The sequence below is a fragment of the Panulirus ornatus genome, chromosome 25 (genome assembly GCF_036320965.1).
Source record: "Panulirus ornatus isolate Po-2019 chromosome 25, ASM3632096v1, whole genome shotgun sequence".
Classification (NCBI taxonomy): domain Eukaryota; kingdom Metazoa; phylum Arthropoda; class Malacostraca; order Decapoda; family Palinuridae; genus Panulirus; species Panulirus ornatus.
Window position 1 is genome coordinate 6,408,560 of NC_092248.1, and position 16,764 is coordinate 6,425,323.

Sequence of the window (16,764 nt, forward strand, 5' to 3'; positions counted from 1 at the left end):
ACACCCGCCCGTCAGCATCTCAGCTGGACGGTCCTGACACCCGCCCGTCAGCATCTCAGCTGGACGGTCCTGACACCCGCCCGTCAGCATCTCAGCTGGACGGTCCTGACACCCGCCCGTCAGCATCTCAGCTGGACGGTCCTGACACCCGCCCGTCAGCATCTCAGCTGGACGGTCCTGACACCCGCCCGTCAGCATCTCAGCTGGACGGTCCTGACACCCGCCCGTCAGCATCTCAGCTGGACGGTCCTGACACCCGCCCGTCAGCATCTCAGCTGGACGGTCCTGACACCCGCCCGTCAGCATCTCAGCTGGACGGTCCTGACACCCGCCCGTCAGCATCTCAGCTGGACGGTCCTGACACCCGCCCGTCAGCATCTCAGCTGGACGGTCCTGACACCCGCCCGTCAGCATCTCAGCTGGACGGTCCTGACACCCGCCCGTCAGCATCTCAGCTGGACGGTCCTGACACCCGCCCGTCAGCATCTCAGCTGGACGGTCCTGACACCCGCCCGTCAGCATCTCAGCTGGACGGTCCTGACACCCGCCCGTCAGCATCTCAGCTGGACGGTCCTGACACCCGCCCGTCAGCATCTCAGCTGGACGGTCCTGACACCCGCCCGTCAGCATCTCAGCTGGACGGTCCTGACACCCGCCCGTCAGCATCTCAGCTGGACGGTCCTGACACCCGCCCGTCAGCATCTCAGCTGGACGGTCCTGACACCCGCCCGTCAGCATCTCAGCTGGACGGTCCTGACACCCGCCCGTCAGCATCTCAGCTGGACGGTCCTGACACCCGCCCGTCAGCATCTCAGCTGGACGGTCCTGACACCCGCCCGTCAGCATCTCAGCTGGACGGTCCTGACACCCGCCCGTCAGCATCTCAGCTGGACGGTCCTGACACCCGCCCGTCAGCATCTCAGCTGGACGGTCCTGACACCCGCCCGTCAGCATCTCAGCTGGACGGTCCTGACACCCGCCCGTCAGCATCTCAGCTGGACGGTCCTGACACCCGCCCGTCAGCATCTCAGCTGGACGGTCCTGACACCCGCCCGTCAGCATCTCAGCTGGACGGTCCTGACACCCGCCCGTCAGCATCTCAGCTGGACGGTCCTGACACCCGCCCGTCAGCATCTCAGCTGGACGGTCCTGACACCCGCCCGTCAGCATCTCAGCTGGACGGTCCTGACACCCGCCCGTCAGCATCTCAGCTGGACGGTCCTGACACCCGCCCGTCAGCATCTCAGCTGGACGGTCCTGACACCCGCCCGTCAGCATCTCAGCTGGACGGTCCTGACACCCGCCCGTCAGCATCTCAGCTGGACGGTCCTGACACCCGCCCGTCAGCATCTCAGCTGGACGGTCCTGACACCCGCCCGTCAGCATCTCAGCTGGACGGTCCTGACACCCGCCCGTCAGCATCTCAGCTGGACGGTCCTGACACCCGCCCGTCAGCATCTCAGCTGGACGGTCCTGACACCCGCCCGTCAGCATCTCAGCTGGACGGTCCTGACACCCGCCCGTCAGCATCTCAGCTGGACGGTCCTGACACCCGCCCGTCAGCATCTCAGCTGGACGGTCCTGACACCCGCCCGTCAGCATCTCAGCTGGACGGTCCTGACACCCGCCCGTCAGCATCTCAGCTGGACGGTCCTGACACCCGCCCGTCAGCATCTCAGCTGGACGGTCCTGACACCCGCCCGTCAGCATCTCAGCTGGACGGTCCTGACACCCGCCCGTCAGCATCTCAGCTGGACGGTCCTGACACCCGCCCGTCAGCATCTCAGCTGGACGGTCCTGACACCCGCCCGTCAGCATCTCAGCTGGACGGTCCTGACACCCGCCCGTCAGCATCTCAGCTGGACGGTCCTGACACCCGCCCGTCAGCATCTCAGCTGGACGGTCCTGACACCCGCCCGTCAGCATCTCAGCTGGACGGTCCTGACACCCGCCCGTCAGCATCTCAGCTGGACGGTCCTGACACCCGCCCGTCAGCATCTCAGCTGGACGGTCCTGACACCCGCCCGTCAGCATCTCAGCTGGACGGTCCTGACACCCGCCCGTCAGCATCTCAGCTGGACGGTCCTGACACCCGCCCGTCAGCATCTCAGCTGGACGGTCCTGACACCCGCCCGTCAGCATCTCAGCTGGACGGTCCTGACACCCGCCCGTCAGCATCTCAGCTGGACGGTCCTGACACCCGCCCGTCAGCATCTCAGCTGGACGGTCCTGACACCCGCCCGTCAGCATCTCAGCTGGACGGTCCTGACACCCGCCCGTCAGCATCTCAGCTGGACGGTCCTGACACCCGCCCGTCAGCATCTCAGCTGGACGGTCCTGACACCCGCCCGTCAGCATCTCAGCTGGACGGTCCTGACACCCGCCCGTCAGCATCTCAGCTGGACGGTCCTGACACCCGCCCGTCAGCATCTCAGCTGGACGGTCCTGACACCCGCCCGTCAGCATCTCAGCTGGACGGTCCTGACACCCGCCCGTCAGCATCTCAGCTGGACGGTCCTGACACCCGCCCGTCAGCATCTCAGCTGGACGGTCCTGACACCCGCCCGTCAGCATCTCAGCTGGACGGTCCTGACACCCGCCCGTCAGCATCTCAGCTGGACGGTCCTGACACCCGCCCGTCAGCATCTCAGCTGGACGGTCCTGACACCCGCCCGTCAGCATCTCAGCTGGACGGTCCTGACACCCGCCCGTCAGCATCTCAGCTGGACGGTCCTGACACCCGCCCGTCAGCATCTCAGCTGGACGGTCCTGACACCCGCCCGTCAGCATCTCAGCTGGACGGTCCTGACACCCGCCCGTCAGCATCTCAGCTGGACGGTCCTGACACCCGCCCGTCAGCATCTCAGCTGGACGGTCCTGACACCCGCCCGTCAGCATCTCAGCTGGACGGTCCTGACACCCGCCCGTCAGCATCTCAGCTGGACGGTCCTGACACCCGCCCGTCAGCATCTCAGCTGGACGGTCCTGACACCCGCCCGTCAGCATCTCAGCTGGACGGTCCTGACACCCGCCCGTCAGCATCTCAGCTGGACGGTCCTGACACCCGCCCGTCAGCATCTCAGCTGGACGGTCCTGACACCCGCCCGTCAGCATCTCAGCTGGACGGTCCTGACACCCGCCCGTCAGCATCTCAGCTGGACGGTCCTGACACCCGCCCGTCAGCATCTCAGCTGGACGGTCCTGACACCCGCCCGTCAGCATCTCAGCTGGACGGTCCTGACACCCGCCCGTCAGCATCTCAGCTGGACGGTCCTGACACCCGCCCGTCAGCATCTCAGCTGGACGGTCCTGACACCCGCCCGTCAGCATCTCAGCTGGACGGTCCTGACACCCGCCCGTCAGCATCTCAGCTGGACGGTCCTGACACCCGCCCGTCAGCATCTCAGCTGGACGGTCCTGACACCCGCCCGTCAGCATCTCAGCTGGACGGTCCTGACACCCGCCCGTCAGCATCTCAGCTGGACGGTCCTGACACCCGCCCGTCAGCATCTCAGCTGGACGGTCCTGACACCCGCCCGTCAGCATCTCAGCTGGACGGTCCTGACACCCGCCCGTCAGCATCTCAGCTGGACGGTCCTGACACCCGCCCGTCAGCATCTCAGCTGGACGGTCCTGACACCCGCCCGTCAGCATCTCAGCTGGACGGTCCTGACACCCGCCCGTCAGCATCTCAGCTGGACGGTCCTGACACCCGCCCGTCAGCATCTCAGCTGGACGGTCCTGACACCCGCCCGTCAGCATCTCAGCTGGACGGTCCTGACACCCGCCCGTCAGCATCTCAGCTGGACGGTCCTGACACCCGCCCGTCAGCATCTCAGCTGGACGGTCCTGACACCCGCCCGTCAGCATCTCAGCTGGACGGTCCTGACACCCGCCCGTCAGCATCTCAGCTGGACGGTCCTGACACCCGCCCGTCAGCATCTCAGCTGGACGGTCCTGACACCCGCCCGTCAGCATCTCAGCTGGACGGTCCTGACACCCGCCCGTCAGCATCTCAGCTGGACGGTCCTGACACCCGCCCGTCAGCATCTCAGCTGGACGGTCCTGACACCCGCCCGTCAGCATCTCAGCTGGACGGTCCTGACACCCGCCCGTCAGCATCTCAGCTGGACGGTCCTGACACCCGCCCGTCAGCATCTCAGCTGGACGGTCCTGACACCCGCCCGTCAGCATCTCAGCTGGACGGTCCTGACACCCGCCCGTCAGCATCTCAGCTGGACGGTCCTGACACCCGCCCGTCAGCATCTGCTGGACGGTCCTGACACCCGCCCGTCAGCATCTCAGCTGGACGGTCCTGACACCCGCCCGTCAGCATCTCAGCTGGACGGTCCTGACACCCGCCCGTCAGCATCTCAGCTGGTCGGTCCTGTCACCCGCCCGTCAGCATCTCAGCTGGACGGTCCTCACCCCTACCACTCCAGAGAGGCGTCAGCCCGATGATCAGCAATATCCAGGTTCTCTCGCTGGCCCTCTAGCCATAGACTGTGCTGGAGGGTATAAGTCTGGCTTGTAAATATCGACAGTACTCTTTTAGTTTACTATATGGCTGATCTTTGATTGTGCTCAGTGTGTGCCTGCTTCATATACCCTCACCCCAGTGGGTAAGAGCCACCAATTCATCCTCCATATTTCTAGGAATGACCAGTGTTGATAATACGGTCAGAAATCGAGTCTTGGATGGCGACATTTCAGCATCATCTGTACACCCAGCCACCTCCCTTCCATCTTTAATCGTACGTCTGGCGGGGGACGTAGCTCTTCAAAACAGTTGCTTGGCAACAAATTTCATCCATGAATATTCAACAGTATTATCTTGCATTCGTCATATATCCGGCTGGCTATGCATATGTCAAAAAAAGAGCCGAGTTTCGAATGGAGACTTTTCCAGTCGAGTTATGGTGGGCGACTTTCCCCCATCTCTTTACGAATATATCGGAAATCCATAAATGACTAGGAGGAGCCAAGAGCAACGCACTCAGACCCTCGTGCGGGCCTGGGGTCTGAGGTCTGTCATTGTTATAGACGTGTACTCTTCTACCCTCTTCTCTTATTATCGTCTTCATTGTCTTCCCGTCACTGAGGCAGGCAGGTCATTGTATCACCAGCTGCCTGGGACGTAGTCGACTCGCTTTTTTTGTATGCTTGCTTGAATGAAGGCTATTAGGCTAGCAAACTAGTAGGGTTTTGGGTGTTTGGTTCCTTGAAGGAACAAGTGTTCGATTTTGGAATATTTCTGAGGAGTTTCTCTCTCTCTCTCTCTCTCTCTCTCTCTCTCTCTCTCTCTCTCTCTCTCTCTCTCTCTCTCTCTCTCTCTCTCTCTCTCTCTCTCTTACCAGCGCTCAGTTCAACGCCACCCATGCACAGGTGTCACTGGGAATCCATACTGTCGATAGCACGAAAATGCTGAGCCTGGAATGCTTTACTGATGTAGGATGCGATACCTGAGAAATAAGAGACGACAAAGGTGAGCAATGAGGAGAAAGTGAGAGGGAAAATTGAGAAAATAGGGAAGGATCAAAGGTGGGAAACAGAATAGGGGAACTGTGAAAGGGGAGAAATATAGAAAATAGGAAAGGATAAAGATGGGAAAAAGGTTGTGATATATGGGAAATAGGGACGGGAGAATGAGAAATAGGAGAGGTCTGATTGGGAAGTAGAAAAAAAAATGAAATTGGAAAGGCTGAGACAAAAATATGAAAAAAACGCTTGAAGAAAAAAATCAATTTATGATTGATTTAATAATTAGATAGGGGATGACTACATTCAAATTCATAAAGACGATTAAGATTGTAAGAAAGGAACCAGGTGGCGTAGAGAAAATTGTGAACGGAAGGGAAGAGGGAAGAAATAATGAGAATGTGTACAGTAAGAGGGTGGAAGAGTGAATAATAGTGGAGGAAAGAAAAAACACAGTTATAAGAGGGGGAAAGAAGATTAAACTTGTGTAGGCAAAAAGAAATTTGGGGGAAACATGGAAAAAGAGAAGTAGAAGTGTATAGAAAGAGTGGAAATAGCAGTATAGGGAGAGTATATAGACAAGAGAAAGGAATAATCGGGAAAGAATAGAGAATAGCAAGGAAGATAAGTGTGGGTATATTAAGAGAAAGGAGAGAGAAACATGGATAGGAGAGGAGTGTTGTGAGAGTGCAAGGAGAGCGGGAGAAAGAATACAAATGACTGGAAGGAGACAAAGCAGGATATGGTATGAGGCCAGTGAATGTGATAAAAGTGAGAGTGGGGAAAAATGAAATACTTTAGATTGAAGTGTCGGGGGGGGGGGGGGGGGGAGTTGAACAAAGGGTAGATAATGGAAAGAGCCGAGTGATTAAGTGAAGTGGAGGGGAAGGGGGGAGAGTTACATTGGTACTTTTTAAGTACCATAAGTAGGGCCCATGGGTAGTTACGGAGGTACTTACAATAACGCAGGGATTTGTAAAGTACCATGAGTAGGTCCTGCGGGAGGTTAAACAGATAAGTACTTACAAAAACTCAATATTTCTTTTGATATCGTTAGTAGGAAGCATGGAGCGCGTCTTGTTTTGGGCACAAACGTAGAAGGAATGACTGTTCAAGGTACATATGTTACTAGAAGCAGAATATGAGGGAGAATGTGAGGCGGAAAGGCAGACCCATGAAGACAATGAAGTAGAACCAGAGGTGACTGAAGCAGTACACAGGGGGGTGATATACAGGCTAGGAGACGATAAGGAGAGTTGGGCGGAGGAGGGATGTGTTGGAGAGGCTTTAGAGTAGGGGGCGAGTTAGAGGGAGGCCGGCAAGAGAGGGAGGGAAGTAGGTAGAGAGGCGTGGGAGAGAGGGAAGCGACAGGTAGATAGGGAAGAGATGAGGGAGTGTGGGAGGGAGTGAGCGAGGAGCGTGTGTGTGGGAGAGTGTTGACGTTCAGGATGAGCAAAGTGGAGCTCGACCATTGGACGTATTGGAACACTCCATGTCCACAACCAGAGGACGCACAGCCTACCTCCAAACACACGAACGATGCATGTGTCGGAAGCCTTTATGTAATAAGCTAAAACTTCCTGCCCTTTCGTGAATCCCACGTAACACTTATGCCTTAAGAGACTTGGGTCCCAGCCCATGGGATGATGAGAATCCCAGCGCACTTATAACATTTTGAGAATCCCAGCGCACTTAAAACCTTTATGGGATAGGTGGTAATACTCTGCAACATTATTGTTGGAGGTAAAATACCAAAAGAAATTCTGATATTGTATCCGCTTTTTACATCTAGTAGAAGAATTCACTATATGTAGGACCTTAATCTTATAATGATGACTCAACGTTTGAGCAACTTATAATCATCTATCAGCTCAGTGGGGTAGGGTTCTGACAGAGACCCTTTGTCGTGTCGGTAATAATTTTCCGCTACCGCTCACAGGACGAGTGTGGCTGCTGAGTGCAGCAAAATCTAATATGTCGTAGGACTGTGACGATGCTGACTCTTCTGATTGACGACAGGCTAGCATATAGACCTCAAGCAGTTGCAGCGCTGACTCCTCCCTGGTTTTCGTAGTCCCATAACACTTGCTTCCATCACCAATGACATCACCATTATTCACGGCCTTGACACCGATTTTTCCCTCAGTAAACACCACTTGCCCCAATCTCGTGGTTCATTCAGAGCCTGCGCTACCCCGTTGATGTTCCCACTGTGTCACTTTTCATCTCGAAGTATATTGCGCGCTACGAGAGTGGAGAGTGTGTGCATAGCGTAGTACAGTAAGAGACGGACTTCAAGCCCCCTAAGTTTGAAGCCATCTCATCCGGAATTTCAGCTGATACCATAATCTTCACTTGACTGTTTACCGAATTTCTTTAAGTTTGTCATAGTCTCTGGATTGTTTCACGTCCTACCCTGGGGCTGTGCTTACTTTTTACCATTTTGCCTAGATCCTGTTTCTATGGGACTTCTGCATCTCATACTACAGGTCGGCCTTGAGTTTTCCTTACGGTGTCAGACGGGGCACTGTGATCCACTCCTTTTCTGTCCTCAGCCTTCTTGGACATACAATCAGACATCCTCATAATTCAGCTCCTCACGAAGTTATAACGAGCTTGATGATTGTGTCACTTCAAATTCTCAGAACCATTGAGTGTAATCATATGCCGCTCTTTTATGCTACAGCGTGGGCGGAATATTGCAAGCGTCGAGAGATTTAAATGTACGGGCAAGATGGGCTGAGGAGGAAGAGCCCCATGTACTATTGCACCATCACCATAATTGTCATATACCTGTTTCTTTCCTTGTTTAGAGTCTCCCTTCCTTTGCCTTCTGCTCTCTGCAAAATTTATGGTTCTCGCGTTCATTTACAAGGTTTCTGTTTCGGCAATCGTCAGGACAACTGTGGCTTCTCCTTCCTCGATGGTTCTCCACGTCAATACGACACAGTTTGAAGGCATACGTCTGGACTCGACTTTACCTCACCCGTTTCTCTTGAGAATAAACTTTGGAATTCTGATTCGCTCTTGTGCTTGAGCTATTCAGACCAAGACCAGGCGCAGAGAGCATGCAAGCAATTCCTTATATGAATAAAACATGGGTAAGAACATTACAGGCACTCGTTAGCCATGGGTGTGTATAGTTATGCAAATACAGGTTAATGAGAGGAAAGTTGCAGAGTGGGGCTGAGGTGCCCCATGTATTCTGTATATCAATACTCGCCCAACACACAAGTAGGCTTGTATGTATGGGTTGCAAAGCAGTACATAGGCAAGTTTCATAAACACACACATTGCAAGTTGCTCAAGAACATTTACATGGACACTGAATGTAAACTAATATATGTAGACCTAATTCATTTTGGTAGACCGAGCCCATAATACGTCATTTTTTAGATTGGTGGCAAGACATTGGTTACATATGTGTGTGTCGAATATACTTCTTAATATGATTTGGTCTTATGATCAATGAATACTATGATATATTTTTTCATTCTTTTTTTAGAGTGATAATTGGAGATGATCGTGGCAGCTGACGTGGGAGGTATGTGGCGTGGGCGGGTCGTGTCTGTGTTGCTCTTGTGGGGCTGTGTAGGGGTATGGAGCGCGCCACCCACTCCCGTGGCCTCTCCGCTGCCCACGCCAGATATGATCCTCATCATGATAGATGGGTAGGTGATATGTGATAGATGGATGGATGTTGCATGAATAGACAGTCTGGTAGAGGCCCCGTACTTTGGAATGCTTAACTGTTATCTACTTATAGCTTTCAGTTGTATTTATCTTTTCCCAGTTCTTTCATCTGTCCTTTCATTCATCCGGATGTTTGTATAATTCTGTGTTTATTCATATATCTGTCTACTTATCTGCCTTTATAAGAATTTGTCACTTTGTATATATGTATAAATGCAACCCTTATCATGTCCATTCATCCGTTTATAGAGTTGCCTTGCCTGCTGCTTATGTACTTGTCTATCTATCTGTTGCCTGTGAGGATGTCTTATTGTGTGTCAGTTTCTTCATATTCTCGCCCGTTGTAATCTGTTTGTCTCCGTCTATGCAGAGGAGTCGCATTACGCTTCTGCTATAAAGTACATAGAATCAAAGGTTATATTTAGCATTGCTAGATGAGATGAGTTGGGATGATGCACCTGATAGACAGGTGATGAGATAAGTACCTTGAATAGAAGGTTAGCAAGGAAGGCTCCTGGTACGCAGAGAGAGGATAGGCAGGCACCTAATAGACAGAGGATAATGGGGAAGGCAGGAACTTGTTACAAGAGTATACACGAATGTTGGAAGACTGTATATGGATATTTCAAGGCTCTGCAGTTGTTACAAGTTGTACACGCCTGTTATAAGCCTGACTATGATATACAAATGATACAGACCTGTGCAAGGCTATACATGACCGTTACAAGAATGTGTATGCCTGTTGCAAGGCTGTGCATGGCAGTTACAAAGCCATCATCCCTAGGGTAAACTGAGAGCTCTGGTAAACTTAAAGAATCTAAGTTTGCTTATTAGTTTATTTTTACCCATTTCCGTTTAATGGATGTGAAACCTTAGTGGTCCTAAGTCATGAGATACAAGAGAAATGGAGATGGATATTTTACGCATTATAGCTGAAATTGGGTGAAGAGAAGTAGTTGAAAGTGATGTTCTCTTTGTGTTGATGGGATGGTTGAATGTTAGTAGATCACGAGAGAGATGGAATTCTATACTAGAGCAAGAGTGCCCTATGTTTTTTCTATCCTTTAAATGACATTCTTTTTAGTTTTTCTCACTGATTTTTATCCCTTTTCGCCAATGTATGTTTAGGGCAAGAGGACCTTCACCTCTAAGGTTGGTCATGGAAATATATCTTAAATTTTGTGCTTTGGAGGTATTTTGACGAGTCACCGTAGTGCCACCCCCCAAGAGAAGAAAATGAGATGTTCATAGTTTTTGGAAGCTAAAAATTCTCTTTAATCATATTAGTGAAATTCATTCATTATCAAAAGGCCATTTAGGCCATAGCAGGAGAAATAATCATGATCGTCGCTTTTGAGTGAATGAGTATAGATATTTTCATATACTTTTGCACTTACAGTACAAATGGGATATTTACATTTCTATTGTAGCTTCAGATGGGACTATCTCGATCTGCATAGAGGAGATGGGCTCCCTGGATTTGAAAGAATGATCACAAAAGGTGTCAGCGCGAAGCATCTAAATCCAGTCTTCCCAGCAGATTCCTTTCCAAACTGGCGTACCATTGTTACAGGTAAGTGTGGTAGAAGTCTGAAGTTTACCAATTGTTCGTGAAAAGACTTACATGAGCAATTTGACTGATTATTAAATCGGATTGTATGTTTTGACATGTTGAATAACTTTGTAGGATTGCAGTATGTAGATGTGGTCACTGTTTACTAAAAATTTTTCTTTCTAGGTCTATATGCAGAAAACCATGGCATTGTTGGTAATTTCATGTATGACCTTGAGCATAAAAAGGCATTTTCCTTGTTTGAGTTAGAGAGCACAGCAGATCCTGTCTGGTGGACTGATGCTGAGCCACTCTGGATCACTGCTACCAAGAACAATAAAGACACTGCACTCTTCCATTGGTCCAGGTTAGTGGTGACCTTCCAAACTGATGTGTAGGGGTCGGGTTAATGCTATTGCACGAAAGGAATAGACTTATTTAACCATTTGACGACTTTGTGAGGTTTGAAATCTTTATATACCTTTATAATTTGTGTTGTACATATATATATTGTAAAGTGTGTGTGGTTCACATATTACACATGTCTAGACATATATATTCCCAGATAAAACTTTGTACGTCCTTTATATCCATTCTATATCACTTTAAGATTTTCCCTTCATATCTGTATGCAAACCCAGCATGTAGTATCAAACTTGAGTATAACCTTATGCATTAGATCAAGAATTTACCTTTAATGGATTACATATTCATGCAGGTGTGATGTACCATGGGAAGGCGTTCTGCCTAAGTACTGTGTACCCTATGAAGAAATAGGACCTACCCCTCGGTACTTCATAAACCATCTCCATCAGGCGCTTGATATGATCCAGCATGAAGGCTACCAGCTGGTTATGGTGGGCAGTATGAGAGGAGGGAGTTGGTTTTTGAAAGTCCAATAATCTATGGTTATTTTCCTAGGAAATTAGATTAAGAGTGTCTACTGGGTGTCAACAAAACTGATTATATATTATATCTGTGCTTGATATTCACCACCTGTAAAAAAAGAATATCCCCCTTGCTTGACCCACATCAAAGCAGTTATTCTATGTTAATAATATTGCAGATATGTATTATCCAGACTGCAGATTAGAAAGTGACCTATCTGCCTTTGAAATACATGTCCAGATGTGTGTATGTCTGGTGGAGTGAAGTTTAAGATAGTTACAAGATGGTATGTTTCATACTTGTCAGTTCATTACGCTGTGAATATGTTATGTCAGTGTTGTGTGTTTGTTTAGAGGTAGGGGAATCTGTAAGTATAGGCTGCTAATGTGTGGAGTAGGGTTGAGCTTTTTGTATCTGTTTGGACATGGTTAGTTGGTTATGAAGTGATTCGGATTGAAGGGGTTCATGTGTTGTTGCAAAGGGATTGTTTGTATTTGCTAATCAAACATTGATTCTTGTGATTTTGCATGATATGTAGTCTGTCACACTGGCTTTTGAAGAGGTGACATCCAGGCAGGTGAGTAGTTTATTGCTGAGTGAATATATTGTTTATCAAGAATACTGAGGAATTCTTGTTTTGAACTAAGATGGTGCTGGTAAGAATTTTAAGGGTATTCAGTTTGTTTATGACCAGTGTGTTGATGCCTGGGGTAAGGGGATTGACCATCATGTGTGTATTGCATTGATGCACTTCTCACCCTATTTATACACACATACTCTGAAGTTCATAATGTTTGGTAGTATGCAGTGAAAGTAAGAGCCACAACCAGAAGTAAAATTTTATGGTAGATTATATCATTTTCATCTGATATTTCATTGCAGAAAGAACTGATGATATTGTTATATAGCACTTATTGCTACCCTTATATATTTCAATTCATGATTATCCGCTGCCATGTTATACTTTGTATATTTTCTTCCTTCTCCATTTACATCACCCATGGCATATAAAAGATTTAAGATCAAGTTTTGCATGTGACTAGCCTTAAACAAAGTATGTTAGTACATATGTTAAATCGGGTATGATATATACCCCAGGTTTATGAGGGTGCTGTGGACATCCAGGGACACAATTATGGACCTGCATCTGGAGAGGTGGATGCTGTCATCAGAGAAGTGGATTCTGGTCTGCAAGGGTTATGGGATGCTCTGGCTATTAGAGGCATGATGAACACGGTAAATCGCACACCAAACGCTTTGTTGATTGATTAGTATCAGAAGTTTTATATTAGTATAAATGAAGTGTTACTGTAGGTTTGTTGTAAGTTTCCTTTTTCAGTTTTTTCTACATTCTTGAATAATAATAGCAATTTATCTATTTAGTGTTACTGAACTCAGCTGCATGAAGTTATGAACTTCATGTGGAAAGTCAACTTCATTGAGGTTGAATCATTGTCACTGAACAAAAGGAGTACAACCTTGTTGAGAAATTTTTCTTTCCGCAGGAGTCTGGAGTTATATGATTGAAGATCACTTATAAAGATATTAAAACTTCCACATGTGTTTGGTTGATTTTAGCATATCATCTCTCATTTTATTGTAAAATATGATGGTTTCATTGTAAATGGCATGCAACTGTAAGCCCTGTCATTTTTTCTATACAATGCATTATTTCTTTTACTGTAACAGATTACTTCTTTGAAATATGCAAGTTTCTTCAGTCGAAAATATAAGGTGGTGCAGGTTTTTTCATATTTTTATCTAAAACTCTGTAACATTTTCACTGATTTTGCAAGGAAAAGTAAGCATTAATATACCAGTGCTGAGAGAAATACAGTCAGCATTAAAAGAGTAAGAAGAATCCATTGAAGATATAGTGAGCTGATTAAACAGTTCATCTCTCTCATGTTTCAAATGTTTGTATGTTACCCTTTGGTCTTGCCTTAGTATCCCTTGTGCATCTAACATCATTTTTTTGCCATAGACAAATGTGGTGTTGGTGAGTGACCATGGCATGACTGAGACATCTTCAGATGACTTCCATTACCTGGATGTGACACCTTGCCTTGATGACCAACAAATCCTTGGTGCAGTTAAGGGAAGTGGATACCTCAACATTGAGCCTACACCTGGCTACTCAGAACAGGTAAACTACCACCACTCTGGTGCACAGTACTTATGTAAACAAATAAAAAACTACATACTTTTAAATGCATAAAAATATAAAGAGTGCTCTCATAAACTGTAGCATTAACTAGGTATATTCTTATATAATGCTTGGTAGATACAACAGAATGTTACAGCAAGCAAAACTGATTTGGTGAATTGCCATATGAGTAGATTGTGTTTATTCTCAATCATCTTGCAGAGTATTGTTAAACTGTTTACACCATGCTACACAAAATGGATAGGCTTTGTACACATAGCCTCATAGTACATGTAAACATGTAAAAGGCTGTATGTGAAAGGTACACATATCAGGTAGTGCTAGAAAACAGGAAAAACAAAGCCACATTCACTCACACCCATTCTCTAGCTGTTATTTGTGATGCATCAAAACCACAGCTCCCTATCCACATCCAGGCCCCACAGACCTTTACATGGTTTACCAAGGACATTTCACATGCTTTGGTTCAGTCCATTGACAGCATGTTGACCCCAGTATAGCACATAATTCCAACTCGCTCTAATCTGCTCATTTATTAGCAGATGGCTGATGACTTATTGTGTATGCACCCTACTGTTCCCTTAGTTGCTATCAGGCTTACTCCACTTGTTTCTGAAGACTATGGTAGACATTAAGACAAAATAGGATGGGAAGAAAACCACAGTACTATTGTGTCCATGGTGAAATAATTTGTTCAATGCTTTAAGCAGATTTCTTCTGTAAGATTGATTATTTTGAAGTGCTTAACTGTTTAAAGTCCCCTACAGGCAAAGGATAGATATTAGTATTTTAGTAAGAATTTGATATCATGTAGGAAGATAGAATTTGATCGATTGTCATGCTTATAATTGAATTATATGGATCAACAGTATTCCAAATAAAAGGAAAATTTTGACTGAAACATCATAGGTTAAAGTTAGAGTAGGATTAGAGAAGGTATAGTTTTTGTAGAATCTGTCAGGTTTTAAACCCCTTGTTTCTACAGAGTAAGTGGCAGAATTTTCTTTTTATAGACCATGAAGATAATCAGTATAAAAAAGTTTGCACATTTGTTTGGTCAGGAATATTGTATTACCACATGATATAGTAAGTGCAGTAGTTTTTCCTGTAGGAAAGAATGCAGAATCTTTAATCTGTGAAACTGGGGTTAAAAACTCCTTGACATTGCACCCTTGATTTTTTTCATAAGCATCTAGATCCCTTGTGGAACAAAGGAACTTGTGATCATAAGCCTTTGATTTGTCCAGTATAATAGCTCCAAGGATTTTAGAATGTTATTGTCAATTATCGTAATTCTATAATTTTAAGAATTATGTGTATTCAAAGATTTTTCATAAAAGGTATTATGATACATTCAGTAAGCAGTATGAAGCAAGTAAGTACGTAATACACAGTTTGGCATTACCATACTCTAACTATTTTGAAAAAGGGATGATGGTGAGGCTGTGTCATTGTCTGTTGATGAGAGAGAGTTGTCAAGGAACTTCTTATTTCCCTGCTATTGGAAGTAGTGCAGACTTAGGCTGCAGGAGCCCCTTCAGTGAAAGGGATCATGGGGTTATTTAATGATACTTTTGATAATAATGGTTATAATAGAAATAAAGGCAGTTTTACTTATATATGTTCTGTATAGCCACAAGGTTCACTGAAGAATACTTGTATGCATTTAAAGGTATTTCATCAGAGACCACAGCTCAGCCTTTGTAGACACCTCATGAATATATCCCACATCTCTCGGGTGCCTTTTTCTGCTCTGTCCTAAGGACAGCCAAGAATTATTAAGAAGTGAAACCTTACATGGCAGCTATGTTTCTTTCTCCAACTACATTACAGGTACCTCATAATATATATGATACATAAAAATAGGCATAGCAGTGATGATTTCTATGTGTTTAATTATCACTGAAAAGGAAGATTTCATTTTCTATGCTGAGTGAGTTACACTTGGTATTATTTAATGTCACATTACAATATTTGTGTATGTCTTACACATTCGTTTAGTTTGTCAACTTATTTTCATTTTACAGGTGATAGAAAGCTTGAGAAATTGTCCAGGTGTGGGAGACAAGATTGATGTCTACAGAAAGAAAGACCTCCCAGAAGTTTATCATTATAAGACCCATCGGCTTATTCTTGAACTGATAGTCATTGCAAAGGAAGGTAAATGAAAGTATATTTTCATTCCAGAGTAAGCATACATCTGATTATTTTGTTTCTGGTGAGCGATGAAATACAAGAGCAAGAGAGTGATAAGTTTCAAAGGAGAGGGTAAGAAAGAATGCCAATAATTTTCATTACAAACTTACTTTGAGGAGAGAAGAAATTTTTTGCATCTTGCAGTTTGCTCATTTTGTGTCCTATGAGACAGGAAGAATTACATCTTCTAAAGATATTCCTTTTTATCATCCTTTGGGGGTCAACTCAAAGGCCGATTGTTAGGTTTTTGAAAAAAAATTAATTCAAATAAAAACATTAAGAAGAAAGTGAACAAAAACAATATGATCCCCTTCTTACAGAGACATAACCCTATCCTACTAAAAGAGACAGAAGTCCATAGAGATATATAAATTCTACACAGCTATATCTCACATTCCATCCTCTCAGGATACATTATCAGGAACCTTGACCTGCGAAATGCTATGCCCCATGGTTCATCAGAGGTTCCAGGAAACCATGGGTTTGACAATATACAAGGACAGAATCCAGATATGCATGGGATCCTCTATGCTATTGGCCCTTGTAAGTATCATCATTATTTTTTTCTAACACATTGAATCAGTTGAAGAAGGATAGGGAATAGAGCATTTGTATTCACCCCTGGGTTTTGCTAGGCTAAGAGCCATTATTCCTCTAGTTCATTTTGAAACCCAACTTTTGCCTCAAGACAGCATCCCACTTCTTATTGAATACTTTTGTATTTCTAGATGAATAGGAAAGAAAAGTAGCTTAAGATTTCTGTCCTTTCTAGGAATCACATCTAGCCCTC

General features: G+C 46.7%; 1 protein-coding gene across 3 annotated transcripts in view; it reads left to right on the forward strand.

The window, feature by feature from the left end:
- LOC139757211 (glycerophosphocholine cholinephosphodiesterase ENPP6-like) overlaps positions 1 to 16,764 on the forward strand; it is a 137,854-nt gene that overhangs the window by 118,850 nt on the left and 2,240 nt on the right. For 2 of the 3 annotated variants that reach the window (XM_071677375.1, XM_071677373.1), the window contains exons 2-9: positions 8,984 to 9,149; positions 10,602 to 10,744; positions 10,910 to 11,090; positions 11,442 to 11,580; positions 12,710 to 12,847; positions 13,596 to 13,757; positions 15,806 to 15,938; positions 16,383 to 16,517. In XM_071677375.1, the coding sequence (XP_071533476.1) occupies positions 8,998 to 9,149; positions 10,602 to 10,744; positions 10,910 to 11,090; positions 11,442 to 11,580; positions 12,710 to 12,847; positions 13,596 to 13,757; positions 15,806 to 15,938; positions 16,383 to 16,517 (1,183 nt within the window). In that variant the 5' untranslated portion in view covers positions 8,984 to 8,997. Of the gene's footprint in view, positions 1 to 8,290; positions 8,580 to 8,983; positions 9,150 to 10,601; positions 10,745 to 10,909; positions 11,091 to 11,441; positions 11,581 to 12,709; positions 12,848 to 13,595; positions 13,758 to 15,805; positions 15,939 to 16,382; positions 16,518 to 16,764 lie in introns of those variants that run through there. The other variant, XM_071677376.1, reaches the window with a different exon arrangement.